Source organism: Vicugna pacos, chromosome 9 (genome assembly GCF_048564905.1).
Source record: "Vicugna pacos chromosome 9, VicPac4, whole genome shotgun sequence".
In the NCBI taxonomy this organism is placed as follows: Eukaryota; Metazoa; Chordata; class Mammalia; order Artiodactyla; family Camelidae; genus Vicugna; species Vicugna pacos.
The window spans coordinates 58,958,211-58,979,845 of record NC_132995.1 but is presented as its reverse complement, the minus strand read 5'-3'; the positions used below and the strand labels follow the sequence as shown (position 1 = coordinate 58,979,845).

The following is a 21,635-nucleotide window of genomic DNA, read 5'->3' as shown; positions in this document are numbered from 1 at the left end:
TTGCATTTGTGACCATGAACAAATATTATTTCTATGATTTAAAAAATCTGAATTTAAAGCAAAACAAAACAGAACATATTCTGGTTCTATCATCCACAGATCTTAAGGAAAAATGTCCAGAAGTTCCCTTTAATGGGACAAATCACTGCTTGTCCTTTTTCTGTAATTAAATTTGCTTTTTCTTCAAGCATCGATATATAAGATAAACTAGACTCATTTAACTCTCTTTTTGCTTTAGTTCTTAGCAAAATAAAATTATTATTTTCTAGGTCTTTTAAAAGTAATTATGTGACTATTTCAACCAAATTATGGGTTATATTGTTTGGAACTCCCGTGGGGACCTTTCCCATCATTTAGAATATTATTCCAATGGAAAACATTCAGGGTTCCAAATAACAAATTTACAAATGTATTTTTTAAAGGAGAGATTTCTTGTATTTTAGGTTGGTTTGTTTGTTTATGTAATGGAGGTACTGGGGATTGAACCCAGGACCTCACGCATGCTAAGCATTTGCTCTACCACTGAGCTGTACCCTCCCCATTTCCTGTATTTTATTGAGAGAGATAACTGTAACGCGAGGCTCCACGGGAAGGAGATGACTGACACCTAACAGGAATGAGCTATACACAGGAGATCACTGCTGCCTGGCTTCCCTTGTTCAGAAAGTGCTTCTTCTCTTCCACTGCAGCAGGTCTCCCTCCCTGCTGTGAAACCTGCTGGGAGCTCCCAGCCCTTTCCAACCTGCTCTTCACCCTTCCCCCTCAATGCCCTCAGTCACTCATGGTTAAGATGCTGAAGCATTATATGGGGTTCATTGTCATTAACAGACTTTCAGGGTGAGCTTAATCCTTTATAACATTGCTTCAGTGAGAGCAGTTCTGAGTTCATTACAACTTCCGGTTTGGGAATAGAACCCTTTTGTCAGCAGCAACTATGGACTGTTTTTGTAACCCTGTTAGAGGTTTATAAAAAGTTACCTTACACCTAAGGAATGAGTTTTAGTTTGGAATATAACCAAATTGTGGAACTTCATAGTATTTACTGGATTCAGGTTCATTTCCCTGTTAGTAATAATTCCCCATACATGCCTAAAAATAAAGAAGTCAAATTTGTAAGACTCATCCTTTTCCATGAGACAAACTGACTTTGTTTCCTGTCTCTTGAATAGAACTAAAATTCAGCAATGTGCTTTTAACAAAACAATCTAAACTTCAGCAGTATACTGTGTTCTGTTAGGAGATGGGGTGGGTGGCAAGCTGTGGGCTCTGTGCAGTAATAACAGTGCTAGGCACTATTCCAAGTTGCTTTTTTAAAAACGTATATTCATTCATTTAACTTTCACAATAGTCTTTTGAAGAACTATTATCACCTCCATCTTACAGCTGAAGAAATTCAGGTACAGAGACTGACTTGCCCAAGGTCTCATAGCTAGTAAGTGGTAGAGATGGGATTTAAGCTCAGGTACTCTGGCTCCTGAGTTGGGGCTCTTAACTGGGGTGTCACATACTGTATCACTCTTGCTTAGTTGAACAATGATCGTGATGGTGCCTAGAGGATGCTGGGGTCTGGACTAGACACAAGGATGTGATGTAGTGATTCCCAGCTTGACAGATGGTTGTAGGAGTAGACTGGTGAGGTCAAGGGGTGTTTAAACTTTTACTTATGGAATCTTCAAGCTAAATCTTGAATGGAAGCCTAAAATGAAAAACAGAGGAAAGTGCTTACATAAATGCAAATTGGACAATAGATAAAATATCAGTTTACCTATTAATTTTTTAAAATTTGAAAGTTTGATGTATCCTAGGGTTGGCCAGGGTCTGGGATAAAACATCCTCTCATGCACTGTTGGAAGGAATCTATTGATAAAACATTGTTTGGAGGACAATTAAGGCCATATGCATTGAAATAAAAAATGCATCGAGTGTAAACCTGACTATTTGTGGCAATTTGCTCTATGCATATACTGGCAAATATAAGTTGAGAATAATGATATTTGATATGAGAAAATAATCAACCATCAAATAAAAAAAGAGCCTGTGTGTGTGTCAGTAGAGAGAAGGTTGTATATAATACATAGTTTTCAAAAGAAAGATGTTGCTGTAAAATGCTGGTTAGGAAAAGGTGTGGAATGTACATTATTGAGTGAAATTAGCAAGGTATAGAACACCGTATATCTAAATGATTCAATTTGTGAAAAATTACAAAGCTTTCACACACACACGCCATATGACCCCGTTCATAAGAATCTTCACAAAGGATGATAAGACAACAACAACCAAAGTTTAAAGTGATTAACTTTGAATAAAGGTTAGCTCTGTAATTAATTCTATGTATGGTTTGAATTTTTTTTTCAATTTTTTAAAAACCAGGTTCTTTCATTACTATTATAAAATTAGTAAAACTGAATATTCAAAACATGAAGTCAATTCACACCAAACTTCAGGAAGTTAAATTAAAAATTGTCATTCTTGATATTTAAGATTATTAAAATATCGGGATAATGTGCAAAAAAAAAAAAACCAAAACACAGATGAAAGTGCAGCTTAGGTTGAAGGTGAGAACAGGGAGGAAGAGCAGAGCCCCACCCACTCAAGCTTTCTCAGAAATCTCCTATATGACACTCCAAGGGCCTTGAGCAGCAGTTTGAAGACTCCAGTTGACCTTTGAATAACGCGGGACTTAAGGGGTACCCACCCTCTATGAAGTCAACAATCCATCTGTAACTTACAGTCAGCCCTCAGTATCCGCGATTCCTCTGTATCCCTGGATTCAACCAACCTCAGATGACGTAGTGCTGTAATATTTGCTACTGAGAAAAAAATCTGCATATAAGTGAACCTGACCAGTTCAGACCCATGTTGTTCAAGGGTCAGTTGGACTAGTGAATGAAAAAGAGCACAGGATCTAAAGTCAGAAGACCTGAGTTCCAATCTGGAATCAATTCATCTACTTTCAGGGGATTCAGTTTTCTCATCAGTAAAATGGAGATCTTTCCTGTCTTATATGGCATTTGTGGAGGATTAAATAAATGAATGCTAAGAGCACTCTGAAATTGCAAAGCAATTTATGGTTTCCACTTCTGAGAGCCTTGATTTGAAAAGAAGAGACCCAAATGGCAAAGAGGCATGAGATGGGCTCTGGTGCATCTTAGGTAGCCTTGAGAATTCAGAAAAATCAGGAAGATGGTGGCCCTAGGCAGTGTCAAGAGGGTGGCAGTTGGAACACCAAGGCTAATAAGAAGTATGTCTCCTTATCTTTCGAAACAAACTGCAACTAAGAAACTCTGTTTTTGAAATCTCTCCTCAATACAATATAAAAGATGAATGAGGAGCCCAAGTCTGCCAGGTTCATTGCTATATGACTGGAGCAGCACAGTGCCCAGGCACTTAGAAGTTTCAATAAAAATCTGCTAAATGAGTTAGGAAGGAAAGTAGTAAGAGAAATTTACTGAGCCAAAGAAACAAAAATGTTTTGTTAAGGCATGTGGCTATGCCTCCAAATGTGGTTCTTGGAGAGGAAATGTCACACCAACTATAGAATGATAGGGCAATAGGGGCACAGGCTTTGGTAATTTCAGTTCATATTCTGTGCTAGAGTTTCATTTTGGACTTTAATATTAAATGTCAAACTCCTCAAATTCACAAGCAAAACAAACATAAACTTATGAGACTTCTTGATCTAACTTTCAAGATGTCTGTCTTTAAACTCTATTCCAATGATTAAAAAAAAATCACATCAGGGACGTTGGGGGGTCTCAGTTGTAAATGTGGAGAACTGACTTACACTAAAATATTTTAAAACAATGTGCAAATTTTCCTTCAGACTTAGGTATCATACAGAATTCACACATCTCAAGCTCCCGCAGAAAGTGTCAGTAGTGCCAATTTTATCACTCCTACAGAAGCCACTCTAGAAGATTGCTTTTCCTAACTCGGATAATGTTTCAGGTTCCTGTATCTGAAGGCTCTAATAGGCAGGCAACTGCTCAGTTCCAACCACATCCTCCCTGGTTAGGCATGTAGCTGCCTCTATTTTTAGAAATATTTAATGTCACTTTAACCCCCAATATCACAGGCACTACCCCTAGTTCTCTTTATGTGGCCTACAAATTGATGGCAATCTGTATTTATACTAGTTTTAAGAAGAGATTAAGCATTCTTTTCAGTTGAAAAGTAAACGCCTCTCCCCTCTCACCAGTAGGTTAATAAGTATTAACTATTTTGGTGCAAGTGCAAAGTTAATCGTGAATACAATGCCTCCAGACAAGAGCGATCAATTCACTGGGTCTACTTCCAGTTCACAAGTCTGAACCTTTGATGTTCCTCTTGGCACCGCAAAGGTATTTGTTATCTGTATTTCGGACGTTCCTTGAGTCCCAGTTTTCTTTTATTAAGATCTAGGACCACATTGCATTGCCCAGAGTTATATTTAAAGCATTACAAAGCATACCTTTCCCATTTGGATACTAGACGTTGATTCTCTCTGTGCTCTCAAGTCATGGGGCTGAATATTCTCTGAAATGTGTCCAAAGCCATTTTGCAAAATAACCACTAGTACAACCTCTTGGCCCCTTACATGTATTTATGGATACCAAATAGCTCATGCAACTCTGTTGGCCTTTTCATGACCTTGAGAATTGCTTGTTATGAGAATAGAAACTTTAACAGCACAGAGATGCACAGGTCCCCTCATATTCCAAATAAAAAACATTCTTTAGCTATTTTTCATCGTTTGTCTCTCTAAAGCTTCATTTTGCCAAGCAGAACAGCAGCAATCGTAAGAAAATATTCTTTCCTCTTTTCCTTTCTCAGTTACTGGGGAGTCAACTATTAGCAGAACAAAAGATCTGATGTGAAGCATAGGTGATCAACTTAAGGAGGAAATCTGTTTGATACACCACGTCCATAATTCTGTTTCTTTTTCATATACATTTTACAATCTAAAATATTTACACTCATCTCAGTAGCTAGAAACAGAATTTTGTTGCTTAAATTTGGTTTCCTTAAGCTTAACTCAAATACTAATGATCCATCCTTGCCTTTTCAAAGAAAAAAGTGGAAAAAAATGGTTATTTTTGGTAGAATGAACCAAAGTCCTCATAATCACAGTATTCCAGTGTTGGTGAAGAAGCCTAGGTTTGAAATCATTGTTTTATATCTCCTTAATTAGGATTGGGAAATCTGAGATATCCTTATTCAATTTCCCTACTTTGTAGATGATGAAAATATTGGCTGGAGTAGTAAAATTATAGTTGGAGCCCCTATTCTCTGGCTCCTAGACCTATGCTCTTCCAGCTCTACCAAGATTGGTAGACTGTGCAGTAATGCAAAAAAAGGCCAAAAGATCCAATGGTAGTTTTTAGCACTTCATATTAGTATGTGAAGGACTTGACATATAGCTATGAATCACTCCCGATGTACATAATAAAGCAGGCTCTGACATATTTCACATTGAGATAAAATGAGGAACTCAGATCTTCCAATATTGTCCAAATGTCACATCCAAAAATCTGAATTTAATATTAACTTTCAATAAAGGTACATCAGTGGAAAAAACATTATGACTAAGCAAAGAACTTCCAGTTTTTATTTTTTTAAACATTTAACAAGAAAAACATTCAACCAAATTAAAAAAAAAAAAGGTGAGGATGGATTAATTTACAATAAAATAGTCAACTTAAAATATCAGCCCTTTCATTTAGGGCCAAGGAGGCCAAAATTCCTGTTTAAACAGCAGAATTGCACAAGTGATATTTTTAAACTGTATTTGATGGCACAGAAATATAAAAGTCATACAACTTCCATTGAGATCCTCCCTTCCCTCCAGAGAATTCATACGATTGCTTCTTAGGTCAGTACTCAGGCCTTTAAAAATTACCAGTTATATTTTGAAATATATCTACACTTATTCTGATAACGAGTGCTTTTAAAACAATTCTTATAAGAAACACCTTAAAATAATTTTGTGGCACATTAGATTTCTAAAACAGCAAAGATGAAAAATAATGTACAAGAATTATAGTCCCTTGTTTACAGAAACCACCCAAATAAGATACTTTCTCTAATTAGTTATCCTTGCTCCTTATAATTAATTAGCAAGAGATGAATCACAAGGAGCAGAATGCACCATTTTTTTGGTTCTTGGTTGTAGCTGCCAGCTTAAAGAGTTCATGACTGTAACTGTAAAGCAAAATATGACTATGCTCACAAATTCTGGAATGGAAAACCCAAAGTATCTCTTTAAAGTGTTTCTCTATCCTTGCTTTCAAGTCAAGACAAAAAATTCACAGCAGTTTAAAGGATGATGAAAGACTAAACATGGGGCCCATCACAATACATATTGAGGATAATTTTACCTATTACACTCCTGAAGTGAAAGCTGTAATAAGTATGATATTGTATTACCAAGTAACAATCAAGAGGAAGCTGTTGGAGCAAATACAGCACTCAGCAGATCCATTTACAGATAGGCATGGTAGCTTTCAGACAGAACACCTGTCTTGAATGTTTTCACAATCTTGAACATGCAATCTTTAAAAAACAAACAAACATAAATATGTAATTTATGACAGCTGGCCAGGCACTTAACTTGGGGAAAGAGACTTTCAGATTTTGAGGTAAACTATAATTGTTTTCAGCAATCACAAACATATTCTAAAAACTATTTTATACCACACTAACTGAAGTTATTCAGCGTTTAACTACGTTTGTCACTCCTCTGTGCCAAAATTCACACCAAAGTGTAACTTTGTAAGCTATTAAAAGAACATTTTCAAGTCTGAATTTTGGCCCCGTTTAGATACTTCTGTGCTTAGAACGTATTTGAGGAAACTAAAAGACACAAACATACAAGGGTAATGGGCACAAAAGCCCAAAATGAGTTATTTTTTCCCCCTAATTTGACACTAAAGAGTCACACTGTCAGTCACATAGACAAGAGGAATGGGAAGAAGAGGAAAGGGGAGACAATGACGACAACTAAGGTGACAAGCCTCGATCTATCCTCGAGAAAATGACAGAGCAATGCTCCAAGAGGAGCAGAAGCAAAGCTGCGGTCTGTTTACGGTGCAGACCGTGAAAGCTCTCAGAATGAACAAGTAGGAGCACGCCTCAATGGGTTTTTTTATCCTCTGGGTACAGTATGTTTCTTCCCCTCTTCTGAATTCATTTCAAGATAATGTGGAATTTGCTTAATAAATGAAAACTCTTATTAGAAGATGGAGGACCTCAGTAAGTATTTACACATTAGAAGACCAGAACAGAAAGAGGCTGATGTAGAATTAGTCTTTTATCAAAAGTTATCCAAGTCCATTTTTCATTAGAATTATCGGGATATTATCTGCAAATGGAAAAGCCAAGTTTCCAAATCCTCATAACTAACAATTAATTATATTTTCCATTCCCCTCTCAAACAGCAATTTCAACCCAAAGGGTACTTCTTGTTCTGACCAAACTCATCAGCTTGTTATCTGGTATGCACAGACTAATTAATCAACATCCTGTTTTAAATCCTTCTAAGAACATTATGAATAAGGAAAATTTAAAAACTTTTGATCTGAGGCATCCTTATTCTCAAAAACATGAGAAAAAAATATCGGCTTAATTTAGTTTCCATGGGGCTAAAAAGTCTAGATGCTTTATAAGGACTTCTAAGCTGACCCTCCTCAGGATAACAATTTTTTCCAGTAATGGTAAAGACTTTGTGTTAACTGACCTCTTCTCTCCCTACAGGACTAACCACATGCATCTAGCAAAAGCACTAGCTGGAGTTAACGGTGCAATGAGCAAATGTGGAAGAATTTCTTTCTCTGTGATGCTAAATGGCTCACTAAAGTTTTGTAACTGTGACCCTGGTCTATTAGCACCATGCTTTACTCAACTAAAATAATTAACCAAGTCACTGCTGCTGTGGGGTGAAGGACGGAGGACGGGGTGAGAAGGGGACTGAGAGCAATTATATACATCATCAGTAACCATGGTATACAGTGAAAATGTGTTTAACATACTTGGAGAATCAATGATTACAACTATTAAACTGCATCCAATTTTTACAGTTTTGAACACCTGTGAATGAATCTGATACGACCCAAATTTAAATATGAATGGAAGTTCACTGAACATTAGATTATGAATAAGCTAGAAGAAACAAATTATATACATTTCGTAGGTAGTAAACTACTAAAAACAAATAAAAAAAGGGGGAGGTTAGGGAAAAATGAAGTGAAATTGTTCCTAATCATTTTTAGTCTCATCTTTCTCTTGGGAGAGCCCAAAAATAGGTCTCTAGAAAACCAACTTCAAATATGTAAGAAATGACATCTGCTATCATGTCAGTATATCGTTCCCTCAAAGCCAGACAGGTCATAGACCTATCTCAGACATTCATTTTCATTTATAATCGTTTCTGAGACATCTACTCCACTGAAGTATTGTAAAGGAAGTCTACAAACCACTTCCAGGAAAAAGGCACTTCATCGTGAAAGTTAGATTTAATTACAAGAAAGTCGAGAAGACGAGGATAGACTCAAAAAGTCAGTATTCACTTTTGTATTTCTGAATACAGAGCAGATGCCAGTTTATAGAATATAGCTGATAACATTACAAACCAAACAGCAACATTAACTATATTCTCAGTATAACAGTAATTTATGACATTTCTCCAAAAATCAACATAATTCCAAGTTCAACAGTAAAAAGAAAAAAAAAATTGCCAGCAATTGCTACTTGAGACCTCAAGACATTGTTTTCTAAAGAATTTCCTGTTTCTACAGTTTGGTTCTCTGTTTCAGAGCATTAATTGCTTTTCAGATGAAAAACCTGGGGTGGCGGAGGTGTGTCTGTGTGTTGGGGGAGAACCCAGGGTGGAGAAATACTGGGGCTTAACAAGAGGTTCATTTCTCTGGTCAGACAACCAAGTGAGGAGGTAGTTATTCTGAGAACTTCTCAAATAAGAGAGTATTATACTGATCTACTGAGAGTTGGGGAAGTAGCAGGAGCTTCTTTGTGAGACTGAAGACAGCAACAGGAATACTTCTCCTCCAGGGAAGTCCAGACCAGGGCGTCAGTGCAGCTGAAATAAAGATGGAATCTGTATAAATGGCACAGAGTATCAGAGAAACAAGGCGACAAAACCAACATCAATGACCACACATTCGTTTCCAAACTTGTCCTACCTTGACAGTGGCTCTTTTCTGATGCTAGAACTTTAAAAGTATCTGTAAGAAAAGAATACACACCATGTCATTATCATCTGGTTTTGATGTAGGGGTCCTTCAAGCTCCTGGTCAGTGCCAAGAATATGGTATAACATATCTCATAAATAATGGCCTCTAATTTCTAATGTTATCGGAAATGTAACACTGTCTGTAAAATAAATGTTTTAAGGACAGTTTAGGCTGCAGTATTTTCAGCAAGGTTGCCATGAGGAAAGTAGTTATTATTTTATAGTTACAAGGGAGCAGAAACTCTCAGGTAAACAGCAACATGGGAAAAACAACAGCAGCGCTCCTCCAAGCTGCCCCATTAACACTTGCAATTATGTCGAGACCACAAGCTCACCTCGTTACATCACCACACACGGCAACCCCATACAACCTTGAGTTCCATCATCACTGCTGTTGAGTTTTTTCATTCGGTACTGACGTATTTCTCTTACCAGTGTATAAAAGGCATCTTCAACACCCTATAAAAGAAAGAAAATGATACACACAGCGCAACAGACACAATCCAAGTTGAAAGCTCTCGCTCTCATTTGTACTTCCTTATGTGGATTTAAAATCCAATTATTAAATTATTAGCTCATAAAGTAGGATGATTTAGGAAGAGGATGCTAAACTTAGCATTCCTATTAAATTACATGAACAAGCTGGTGTACAAACGGCACATTTTGCAGAAATAACATTCAAGCAAAGGAAAAGGAGTAATGTGGGACATATAGAACTACCAGATCTAAAGATTCCATTCAGGAGGGCTTATTCCTTAAACAGTGACTGCTGCTGATGGAGAAAGGACTGATGTTTTAAGTATCTTTAATCAAGGGTCTTCATTTTAGAAATATTTGTGCATGTTAATGCAGAAATAAAAAAAAAGTATTAATTTCATTTTGGGTTTAAACTGAAGATTAAAAAATAGAACACTATTAAAAAAATAGAACACTTTTGAAAAAATCAAAAACAACAAGGGGAGAGGGTATAGCTCAGTGCAGAGTGCGTGCTTAGCATGCACAAGGTCCTGGGTTCAATCCCCAGTACCTCCATTGAAAGATAAACAAACAAACAAACCTAATTATCCCCCCTAAAAACAAACAAACAAAGAAACCCAAAACAGCAAAGAATGTGGATCATAGCTCTAGCAAAGAGTCAATCCATCAAACGTTTCTGCCTTAAATAAACCCTTGCCAAATGCTGAAAGCTGTACTATACCTGTCTGGTCTTGGCTGAGGTTTCGATGAATGGAATCCCATAACTCTTGGCCAGTTCATGGGCTTGTTTTGTGTCAACTGTCCTTGTTGGCAAATCACACTTGTTTCCTACTAGCACCATAGGTACATCATCTGAGTCTTTTACTCGTTTAATCTGTTCCCTGAAAAAGGGAATATGTTATCATAACATAAGAATAAACTTTTAGGAAGGAAAAAACAGCTAGGGCAAAAAAAGAAAATCTAGCAAATTTTATCTAGCTCTGCTAGCTTCTATTACTAAATTTCACTTTTTTCCCTACTACTTATAAAAGGCCTTGCATTACTAAGGAGATTGGTTTGGACTTGATGCAGCAGCCACAGGGAGCGAAGTGCCTGTTCACCTTCTATCTTGACATACGCCCGTTACGTTCCTTGATTCTCCAAAGAGCTTGGCTCTGATTTTAACCGGCAACTTGAAATTTCACTCTTGATTAAGGTCTGAAGTTATAAAAAGTAAAGCTTACTCCCTCCAAATAACTTAAAGCTCCCTTGAGAGTGTCAGTATTTAATGAAAGATAGTCTGTCCACTTTTCTAGGTGGGTGGTGTCCAAACATTTTCTTTGAACAAGATGATAGCTGGAAGTCCAAGATACAAAAAACACAACTGCTCTTTTTAACAGGGGACTAAAGGATCTGAAATTCCCAGCTGACAGCACTCCCTTCAATGACATGTAAGGCATACCACACAGCAGTTTGGAAACTACTGCTCCAGATTCTCTTCACCAACCCTGGACTTTTTATGATGATGGAAATATTCTCTCGCTGTGAGGTCCAACTACATCCACTAGTCATCTGAAGCTACGGAACACTTGAAAAGCCAGTTGCTACTACGGCCAAGGAATTGATTTTTAAACTTTGTTTAATTTTGATGAAATTTAAATAACCACATATGGTTTTTGGCTACCATGCTGCACAGCACTGTTCTTGACTACCCTTGGATTACATACAAAGTCATGTACTTGAAATGCATCTCACTGGCTATCTGCAGAAATGAGCTCTGGTGCGATGGCAGTAGCCTATGTGAATGAAGGGATAACATAGGACAGACTAAGAAGAAAAATGACTTCTAGAAATTTAGTGAATATTTATTAGGTGCTTGCCAAGTGCTGAGCATTTTATTACATGCTGCTATTAAATCCAGAGAGAAAATGGAAAGTAGAATAGGTTTAGGAGGGAAAAAAACCACTGAAAACCAGTAGCGGACTAATTTGCTTCTGTGAGTCGACATCTTCATGTGGATGGGGCATACGCCAGGACTCAAGGCTCTAGGCAGAACACCTGCGTAGCATTTAGTCTGTGTTAAACTCCGTTCTGAGCAATTCATATATTTATTAACTCATTTAATTTTCACAGCAGCTCTTGGTAGGTACTACTATCTCCATGTTACAGATATAGAAACTGAGGCACAGAGGCTCAATGTTTCCCCCAAGTTCCATGGCTAAGAGATGATGGAGCCAAGTTTCACTCCAGGCAGAGTCTATTTTCTTAACCATTATACTATTCTGCTTAAAGAACACAAAGCTGAGAAAAAGGAGCCCTGGGTTTTTGGTCCTGGCTCTGCTATTAATAACAATCATGAGTACAAAAACCTAACAAACCACCTTCTGAACTGATTCTGTAAAATAAGAATGTTGTACTAGAATTTTTTTATGGTCCAACTGATCTTGGAAACTTTAAGGTTCTACAGAGAAAGAAAATCTTTACATTCCCGTGCCCTGCTTTCATCTTTATCTACCCTCCTTTGTTTTTTCCAACTATCTTCTCTACTACTTACTCAAGAATGTTTCTCAGAGGTGTTTTCCTTTCTGAAATTCCTTTGTGATCTCTCATAACAACACCTCTAGTTCTGAATCACTTCCATTAGTTAGCTTCACTGATGTATTATCACGCATTCTAGCTACAGTAGATTATATAAAATAAATTCCAGTGTTAACTTTCAGTAATAATCCCTAATTCTCAATGTCACAACCTAAAACCAATTCTTTTCATAATTAAAAAGCTGTATCTTCCCTAGTGTGGCTTCCTCATCCCCACTCCAAAACTTTAGAACACACTTAAAGATTATCCTTTCAAAAAAAACAATGCTCCTAGTACCTGTAGAGGTTAATATCTGCAAATGATTTGCTATTATTGATGGCAAATACACAAAGGAAGCCTTCGCCTGTCCTCATGTATTGGTCTCTCATGGCACTGTACTCCTCTTGTCCAGCTGTATCCAGTATGTCCAACAGACAGGTTTCACCATCTATAACCACTTGTTTTCGGTAAGAATCCTGGGGGTGTGGAGGGTAGGGGGGCAGGGAGAGAGCGAGATTCCATTTTTATTAAAAAAAATCACAGGGAATGCAATGCTATTGCCAAGATTAAATAAGCTCCTAACCAAGTCCATTTCTGTCTCTCTGGTTTGTCCCTCAAACTGCCAATATATAATCACAAACAGAAAGCACTTAATCTCACCCTAGGAAAAAAGCCCCAAATCCTGTATGCCTGCAGCAAGGAAAATGTGGTCACTCTGTTCCTGGAAAGATGAAGTAATTCAAAAGACAGCTCTATCTGCAGTTTGACTAAAAATTCAGTTCCCAGTGTGTATCACTAAGGTATGAACTGGACTTCTCTTATTTGAGTTTTTAATTTTTCATTTAAAATTCTAAACATACCTCCACCAATTATAACTTGGCTCTGGATACAGTGTCTTTTGTGTTTATGACTAAATACACAAATACCTTTTATTTCACACAAAGTTTTAATACCAAAATACTCTTCTCATCATGACAGATTGTACCTTTGGGTAATATTCCTGAATCAAATTCCTAAAGGTTCCAAACAAGGCACAGTTACATCAGGAAGATACACATGCATAGATCATATTTTAAAAAATACTTTCCATTCGTCTTTAAGGCAAAAATTTTATTTGTATTTTAACATTTATGTTCTGGGAATTCCATTCAAAGAAAATAACCTCATCACACTTAGTGAAGATATGGCTCCAGAAACAGTATGGAACATAATTTGCCAGGCCACTGAACAGCTCCTCTGTAACTCTGCTGCGGGACTGTAAAACATTTTCAAATTGACACAGAAATGACACTGCCAAAATTTCCTTGAAGCCTGAAATATGGTCAAGTGTATGACTGTTCTGAGGAAATAGCAAAATTAAAATTATGAAGATAGATTTTAGTCAAACTAACTTATGATAATAGAATACAGAGAAGTGGTTATTTCCTGGCAGGGTAGAGGGGTTTACCAACTAGAAAGGGGCATGAGAGAACTCTCCCGGGCACTGGAAATAGTCTATATTTTTATCTACGTGGTAGTTACCTAAGTGTACACAAATATAAAGTCACTGAGCTGTAGATGTAAGATTTATGTACTTTATATAAATTATTTCTCAATGAATAAAACTCTGAAAAATACTAAAATGTTCTAACTATTAATACTAAAGCTGTTAAGCTTAAAATAAAAATTTTCCAAGGACTAAATTTTTCATGACTATATTCAAGTTAGCTTGCATTGAACACTCAGTGGCTGGGTGTTAGGAAGTCCAGAGTGTGTAATGAAATAAAATAATCTCTAGAGTTAGACATTTCTAAATTAAGTAAGATTACAAAACTCTTCACTTAAAGGACCTTAGATGCCACCTATTAAAGCCAATCTATAACATGAACTCCCACAAAAACAATGGAATCTTTAATAAGTAATAATCATGCAGTGCTCTACCATTCACATTTAACATATTTTTCACAACATCCCCTGTGTGATAGGCAAGACAAGTTTATGGTAATTTAATTGATGAGGAAAATGAAGCTCAGGGAGATTAAATGATTTGCTATTACATAACTAAATAAACTGCAAACAGGGACTGTATTACTAGGCACAGCTGACTCAAAATCTCTCGCGCTTTCTACTCTTACCACAGTCTCAGATGCTTCAACTAGCTAAGAAACACGCATCTCTGAATCCTTTATCTCCATTCTGCTATTATTCAGTTATTCTACCTATGTCTTGTGTTTCTTAACAGAACTGTAATATGTGAAGAAACTAAATGAGTTCAACACAGAGTTTGCAACAGTTTATAAACCTGTTAAAAATTGTAAACTTTTTAGAAAATCTTCAGCAGCTAATAAAAGGGAACTTTTCTCCACAAACAAGCTTTACTTACTGTATTAGTGAACACAATATCCCAAATAACTTTTGCTTTCTCTCCTGATTATTCCTTTAGTTAAAGAATAGCTGAAGGGTATGGGAAAGGGAGTGGGTAACAGTGAACGGAAAGAGAGAGGTATGGTCAGCGGACTACCACTGGGCCTCACCTCTATGGTGGGATCATATTCATCTACAAAGTGGTTCTGGATTAGCTGGATTGTCAGTGCGCTTTTCCCAACACCACCTGCTCCAACCACCACCAGTTTGTACTCAGTCATTTCACACCAGCAAGAACCTGTGGGAAAGCAGCAATTAGGGTTAACTGGCGAACTTCGAAGCTTTCTGTAATCAATAATAACTGAAACCAGAGTTTGAAATGTATCGGTTCCACACACATTCATCTCCACTTGGTTCTTAAAGTGATTCAACAGTGCAAAAACACTTGCAGGTTACTTTGGGCCTCAGAATTCTGGAGTAGCCTTCTAGTTACCCCCACCATCGTCTATTTTTCAATAGCCCTTGGGCCCCGCCCTCAGCCTAAGGTAAAGGAACCCCCTCTTCCTAGTAATCTCGCAAATCGTCTCAGTTCTGAGGGGAGGCTTCCTGGCTGTCTCCACCTTCTTACTCCCCCGGCTTGTCTCCAGAGCTCCCCCGTAGGGCTCAAAACGAAGGATACCCCCGCCCAGGGCCTTTGTCTTCAGCTCGCAGATTCCGCTCGATTCTTGGCAACAAGGAGTCATCAGTATGCTCCAAAGCCAAAAGCTACACACGCCAGAACCTTACCTCAAGCTCCGCTGCCTCCGCTTCGGACAGATTAGGACTACAACCGAGAAATATGTTGGAGACCCCGGAACCGCCATGAACAGCCCCCACCAGGGAGCGGCACTTCCGGCCCCGCCCGCTACGTAATCAGTAGGCGCCCCAGGCGCCCGAGTCCCCGCCCCGGCCACGTGGGCCTCCGACCCAGGAGTCACGCGGCAGGCCGCGCCCAGACCCGCCCCCCCTCCCCCCATACAGGACGTTTTAATAATGAAAGCACTAGGTGCTAGTGTCTCAAAAATCAGTAAAACTTTATTCGCTTCCATTCTTTCGCCATTAACAGAAAACTGGAGAAAGCAAAAATGTTATGTGTTTACAAAGATAAATGGCCTCTTTACCCAGAGAAGATCAAAACCTCAAACGACAACGAGGAAGATAAAAGCACCCTCCCCCACATCCCCTGAGCTGACCCTTGTCTTGTCATTTGACAAAGCCTTCAGTCCACTGGCCGGGGACCTGTATTTGGCCAATTCAAGATGGGGGCCAAGAAATCAGACCAATCCGTTCCCTTGATATAAAGTCGAACAGAAGCTACACCAAGGGTCAAGTGCCCGTAGTTTCACAGGACACAGGAACCAGGCGGCTACTTATAAAAAAAACAAGATTCATTTCAGGCACAACTTTTTTATTTTTTTTGTTTTTGTTTTCTTTTGAAATCAGTAAAAGAAACTGGGTCCTAGAAGCTGCAGTGATCTAAGCAGCAGCAAATTTGTGCATTCGTCTTTTTTTTTAAATATGTTTAAATTATCACACTGCTGGCACATCTCATTTGCATGAAATTCTGCACCATACATACTAATTGTAGTAAAGTTACCCACCCCGATCCTAGGAAAAAAAAAAAAACTACTCTGGAAGATAATTTTCATTGAAATCTAACCAAACTTTGTTAAGTGGACTGTGACAAGATTATAAATGATATGAAAAATAACATTTTAACATTTGGCCATTGACTTAAGGAAATGGTTTGCCTATACAAATTTTTGTAATTTTTAATATATTCTACCCTCATATGGTCCTCAGAATTAAAGCATAATGAACAGGAAAGAAAAGGAAAAAATGCAACTGAGTGCTAAGGCAGAACATCTTGCCGGAAGTAATGAAGGTAGAGTATATACTAAATACCAAGTGCAGAATTTCATAGGGCCAACAAGGTAACAGTCTATATTTTTCACTTACACAGGCAAAGTGGATTTTGCAATTACCAGTTGCGTTAAATGCTCCAAATAAAGCTCCTAAAATTGATACTATAAGGCGCCACCTTAAGTTTTCCAGGCTGCAACTGTGCATAATTTTAAAATGGTTTTCTTAAATTTATTTATTTTTTTAAACATAACACGAGGAAGGTGTTAAAACTGGTGTAATAGCTCAATAGAATAAGTATTCCAGATTTTGGGAGGGATGAAGAGGGAGATATTCAGAACCCTTCACCAGAATCCCCCCAACTTGATCATAGTGGATTAATGATGTGCTTTGTAGATATGGTTAGTCAATGACACCAGCTTGACGGATCTTTCTTTCTGCACCAAATCCCTGTGAAGAAATAAAATTGCAGTTAATGACTTGGGTGCATGACAATTATGATACCATCCACAATTCCAAAATGGATTATAAAAGCATTACTTTCAATAATCTCAACCACCACCAATTGTTCTGCAGAGGAGGAAATCTGTAATAAACCCTCCTGAATTGTTACCTAAACTATGTTCAAAGTGTCAGGAACACCAAGAAATGTACCTGTCACCATAAGCAACCATTATGTTAGGGTTTATAAGCGAGGCTGAAGCTCCCTGGTAAATTAAACTCTCTAAACTATACTAAAACAGGATCTCAAGTACTATGTTGGTCTGTCAGTTGCCCCCATCCTCTCAAACCTTGTATGCCTGCCCTCTCATACCATTGAGTTATCTGGTCCCCTTGGCTGACGAAGAACCATTAGGCGAGGAGCACTGGCATCATCCAGGGTGATATTCTTCAAGCGATTGACCAACCTATCAGGTCGTGGAGCTGCAACAGCCTTGGGGCCCTCACTGTGACAAAGTTAAGAGGTGAGAAGAAGCAATACTTGGTGGGAATAAAGTACTTGCAGAGCAATGTGTTTTCTACCTAACTACCCAAATGACTCAGTTTTAATGAGGGGGGACTCTTGCCTCACCTAGCCAACAAGCCAGCAAGACAGGACAGACAAGTTTATGTTTTTATTCCCAACTCAAGGTTTATTACTGCATAGGAGCTGGAAGAATCATTTGGGTGAGGGTCATCTCTAGACTGGTCTACAACCAGAAAGACCAGTTTCACAGACATGTAAGAAGTGGGGTATGAAAAAACCTTACAAAAGGAATGTAATGAAATTTCCAGACTCCCCACTCCTCATGCCAGCAATGTGACTGATATATATAAAAAAAAAGTACAGTGCCAGAACTGCTAAACTATAAAGTTAGAATTTTAAGCAGCATATAACCTAGAAATGGCTGAATGGAAGAAAAAGAACTAAGCAGAATCCTATAACAAGGACTATATGATCTATTTATATTTAAGACTTATTACATTCGAAGTGCCCAATTAATGTTTTACTGAGTCAGTTTTATGAGAGTAAAGTTTAGACAATGAAGATGAGGTCTTTTTTAGGCAGAAGTATTAAGAAATAAGCCAGCAAGTGGCAGAAGAGGATTAAAAAAAGCAGTGATGGAAGAGTGAAAAAATATGATAAAGCAGAGACTGCAAAAGTTAAGAGAGTTCAGGGAGGTTACTAACCAAACAAAAACAAAAAACTTACCAGACTCGCCAAACATTACAAGCGCTGCACTTGCCAGTGCGCTGATTAAGAATCACTGAGAATTCCACCTCATCTCCTGCCTGTAGCTCAACGCCATCCTGAACTTCTTTCACATGGAAAAAGAGCTTCTTGCTATCTCCTACTTCATAGTTAATGAAGCCAAACTGAAATAAAAAAAAAGACAGTAGCTAAAAAACCAGGGAAAAGAAACTCACTCTGAATGAAGCACAATGCTTAACCCTAACTAGAAGGGGATTTATAAAAACATGCTGTCAGTGCTGATGCTCCACTTCAGCTGCCTAGGCTATAACAGCATGTGGGTTTGCAAAAACTTGTCAGAGGAGAAAGCTACCTTTGAAATCACTGCCATTCACTCTATCCTAGCCTGAGAAACAAAAAAGGCTGCCTTGTGCCTTCATACATTGTCTGAACTAAGTTTCTGAACTAAGCAAAATCATTAGGAAGCTATTACTTGAACATATGCATCGTTGTGATCCTTTCTAAAATTATTAAGCAGGGTTATGGTATTACTAGAAACAGTGTTACATTCACTGTACTGATACTGAAAAATGTCCCCTCTGAGGACTCAGAGATTTCCTTGAGATCTCAGTACCAGGAATAGTTTTGTTTGTCCTAAGGTTATTTTATGAACACTTCCACACACAGGTTCTTTCTTTTTTTGTGGTCTGCAAAAGAAGCTGAGCTAAAGTATGAAAAACATTATAGTCTTTCTATTCTGGAAATCTCACTCCAAACTTATTTTCCTCATTATGTTAGTTATTAATACTACTCTTACTTTCCTTTTGCTTCTACTGCCATTTTTTTTTCTTTCCATGTGGTTTTCTCCATGTTTTTATAAGCTGCCTAAAATCACTGAAAAGGGGGGTAAAGTACAAATGAAAACGGAATGAATGATGATAGTTTCCCTTTGGCTGAAAAATTTTCAAGGTTTTGGTTATTATTTGGTGATCAACTCAAAAAGTATCAAATTCAGATCTAATCGAGTTATTACCACTTACCTGATCTTTCACACACTCCACTGTGGCCCTACGCAGGGGTGTGATGTTATAGGCCATAGTCTGTGCACTTTGGCCCAGGACACATAACTGGAACTTGACACTCTCCCCTTTTTGCAGGCAATCCCCTTTGTTGGCCATCCCAACTATGCCAAATGGGTAGACTTCACCTTTCATATCCCCTGTAAGGAGAAAGAGGTACAAAGTCTAAAAGCTAGTATTTCACAACAGCCCTCTGCTGATGGTCCTAATAAATTTATAAATAAGTTGCTAAAAATAATTATATTCCCTAAGATTTTTTTTATACCTGAGAACTTCTACTTTAAAGCTTCAATAAAATTCTAAATGCTAAATACTACCACAAAAACAAATGAGAATTTATAGCTCATTACTGCTTTACTAGCTAATGAACAGTTTTAAACCACATTTATGAAATTAAAACAAACAAAAACACCAAAACCCACTATCATTCACAATCTCATTACCTTTGAGCTTTTAAAGCACAATGAGTTGCTAATATAATACATCGGAGTATCTTCTTCCCAAGTTCACAGTATAAACCAACCAGTCAAAAAAAATTCTGATTCATTCCCAACTGGGCATTAAACAACAAGCCGGGCATAGGCGAAAACAATGTACATAAATTTGTTGGCATTCCGAATCTTTTCTTTGTTCTGATTGTGGCTCCCTCAAACCAAGAGGCACCTTTCTTCTCGATCAGGGCTCATTAAACTTTTTCTTAAAGGACGAGACAGGAAATATTTCAGTCTTATAGGATCATGTCTGTCACAACTACTCAACTTTGCTATTGCAGTGAGAAAGCAAAGACAGTTTGTAAATGAATGGTTGTGGCTGTATTTCAAGAAAACTATTTATAAAAACAAGCCATCATATTTGCAGAGCTCTACCCTAGAGTAGTAAGTTGGCTGGAGATCAGTGTAGGCTATGGATAAAAACTGGGCCAAAGAGTTCAACTGCTTATCAGTTCACCTGGATGGTGAATTCACTGAATCAACTAAGGTGGAAAAGAGAGAAACACCAGCTGGAAGAGGAAGCTTCAAAACTGAGAATGCTTTTAACAATACATTCTCTTGAGAATTATAGGGGTAAGTGAAGATTTTCTTTTCAAACATACAGGAACTAAAAAACTTTGAGGAGATACTTCCAAGTCATGCAGAAGGGTTAGAGATGTAGTGGGATTAGTAGTAACCATCACTTATTAAACACTTACACTGATTCATATTTAATCTTTACAGAACCTTCTGAGGTTGAAGCTATTCTCATTTTAAAGATGAAGAACTGGGCTAGGAAAGATTTAACTAATTTGCCTAAGGGTATACAGCTAGGAAATGGAAGAGCTGGCACTCAGATCCAGGTCTGCCCGGCTCCCAAATCCATAATCTTATATTGGGTTATAGCTAATATTCCTAAATAAAAGAGCCATTCTCACCACCAAGTGAGAATAGGCTTAAAGATTTCAGGAAAGTTTCCTTTTCCACAAAATCCTTGCTTTGGACTATATCCTAGGCCAGTGTTGAAGAATAAGTGGATTGGGGGTTGGGAATGCAAAAGTAAGGAAATGTGGCATGATAGGAGGAAAAACATAACTTTAATTTTATCTCATGAGTTTAAGTTAGTTGCCCATACTCTCTCTCACAGCCCCTATAAGGGTATGGTGTCACCATGGCATCAATTTATCAATTCATATTTGGAGGTGTTATGTGTATGAGGGTACTGGTTCTATGAAAAACAGAAATTCCAAAGAACCTCATGTGATACAGGAACATGTTTATCAAGGCTCATTTCCTTCTCCCAAATGACCTGCTCTTCCCCACTTTATATTCTCTTATGACTTCCAGAATGCACAAGATTTATTCTCTTTGTGAGTCAACCTATCATCTTTGGTTGGCATTTCAAACTCTCTCATCAACCCTATCATTATGATAATGCTGCTATACTAGTTATCCAGTGTTCCCTACTACTATTTCTATTGCAAACTTATTTTATGCACAAAGTTGGTCTTTCTGGACTTAACTGTTTGGGGTAAAGGATGGCATCAGAACTCAGGGAGTTAAAGATGGTGAGAAAAAGACAAAATAACACTAGGAGCCCTGACCTGAAGACAAGTAGAAGGATCCCCATGGAACCCTAGCTATTAAGTGATAGATATAGTAAACTTTTACAGGAGGCAAAAATATAGAATTCAATGGTTACTAGGAAATTCAGTTAATACTGATGTAAACAGCCAGTTAATAATAGAGGAAAACTATAAAGCTGCACTAAACCCAACCAACTGTGAATATCTCATTATCAAACATCAAATGCACATTTTTAGTCTGAGATTTTGTTCTCAGTCTGCTTCATTATAATTCAGAGTTAGCTGCTAACATATCAGTCATATGCTCACACAACAGCCATTTGCTCA

The 21,635-nt window shown here is 37.7% G+C and overlaps 2 protein-coding genes across 3 annotated transcripts in view; both read right to left on the bottom strand.

The window, feature by feature from the left end:
* Positions 1 to 5,558: 5,558 nt before the first annotated feature.
* Positions 5,559 to 15,649, bottom strand: NRAS (NRAS proto-oncogene, GTPase). Its single transcript, XM_006213689.2, has 7 exons — positions 15,386 to 15,649; positions 14,770 to 14,897; positions 12,554 to 12,732; positions 10,422 to 10,581; positions 9,559 to 9,682; positions 9,174 to 9,215; positions 5,559 to 9,070 (listed from the first exon to the last, which is right to left on the bottom strand). The coding sequence occupies exons 2-5, from the start codon at positions 14,878 to 14,880 to the stop codon at positions 9,563 to 9,565; spliced, it is 570 nt and encodes a 189-aa protein (XP_006213751.1). The 5' UTR covers positions 14,881 to 14,897; positions 15,386 to 15,649; the 3' UTR covers positions 5,559 to 9,070; positions 9,174 to 9,215; positions 9,559 to 9,562.
* Positions 15,649 to 21,635, bottom strand: part of CSDE1 (cold shock domain containing E1) — a 35,368-nt gene continuing 29,381 nt past the window's right edge. For both annotated transcript variants that reach the window (XM_006213685.3, XM_006213687.3), the window contains 4 exons: positions 19,214 to 19,392; positions 18,195 to 18,358; positions 17,316 to 17,448; positions 15,649 to 16,951 (listed from right to left, as the gene is read on the bottom strand). In XM_006213685.3, the coding sequence (XP_006213747.1) occupies positions 16,904 to 16,951; positions 17,316 to 17,448; positions 18,195 to 18,358; positions 19,214 to 19,392 (524 nt within the window). In that variant the 3' untranslated portion in view covers positions 15,649 to 16,903. The remainder of the gene's footprint in view (positions 16,952 to 17,315; positions 17,449 to 18,194; positions 18,359 to 19,213; positions 19,393 to 21,635) is intronic.

Bases quoted from the DNA above. Each gene is read 5' to 3' on its own strand.
- NRAS (XM_006213689.2), bottom strand. From the start codon at position 14,880: ATGACTGAGTACAAACTGGTGGTGGTTGGAGCAGGTGGTGTTGGGAAA. The intron at 12,733-14,769 runs GTGAGGCCCAGT...CCACACCCCCAG, and splicing joins AATATGATCCCACCATAGAG to GATTCTTACCGAAAACAAGT. The intron at 9,683-10,421 runs GTATAGTACAGC...TTTCTTTTATAG, and splicing joins CCTCAGCCAAGACCAGACAG to GGTGTTGAAGATGCCTTTTA.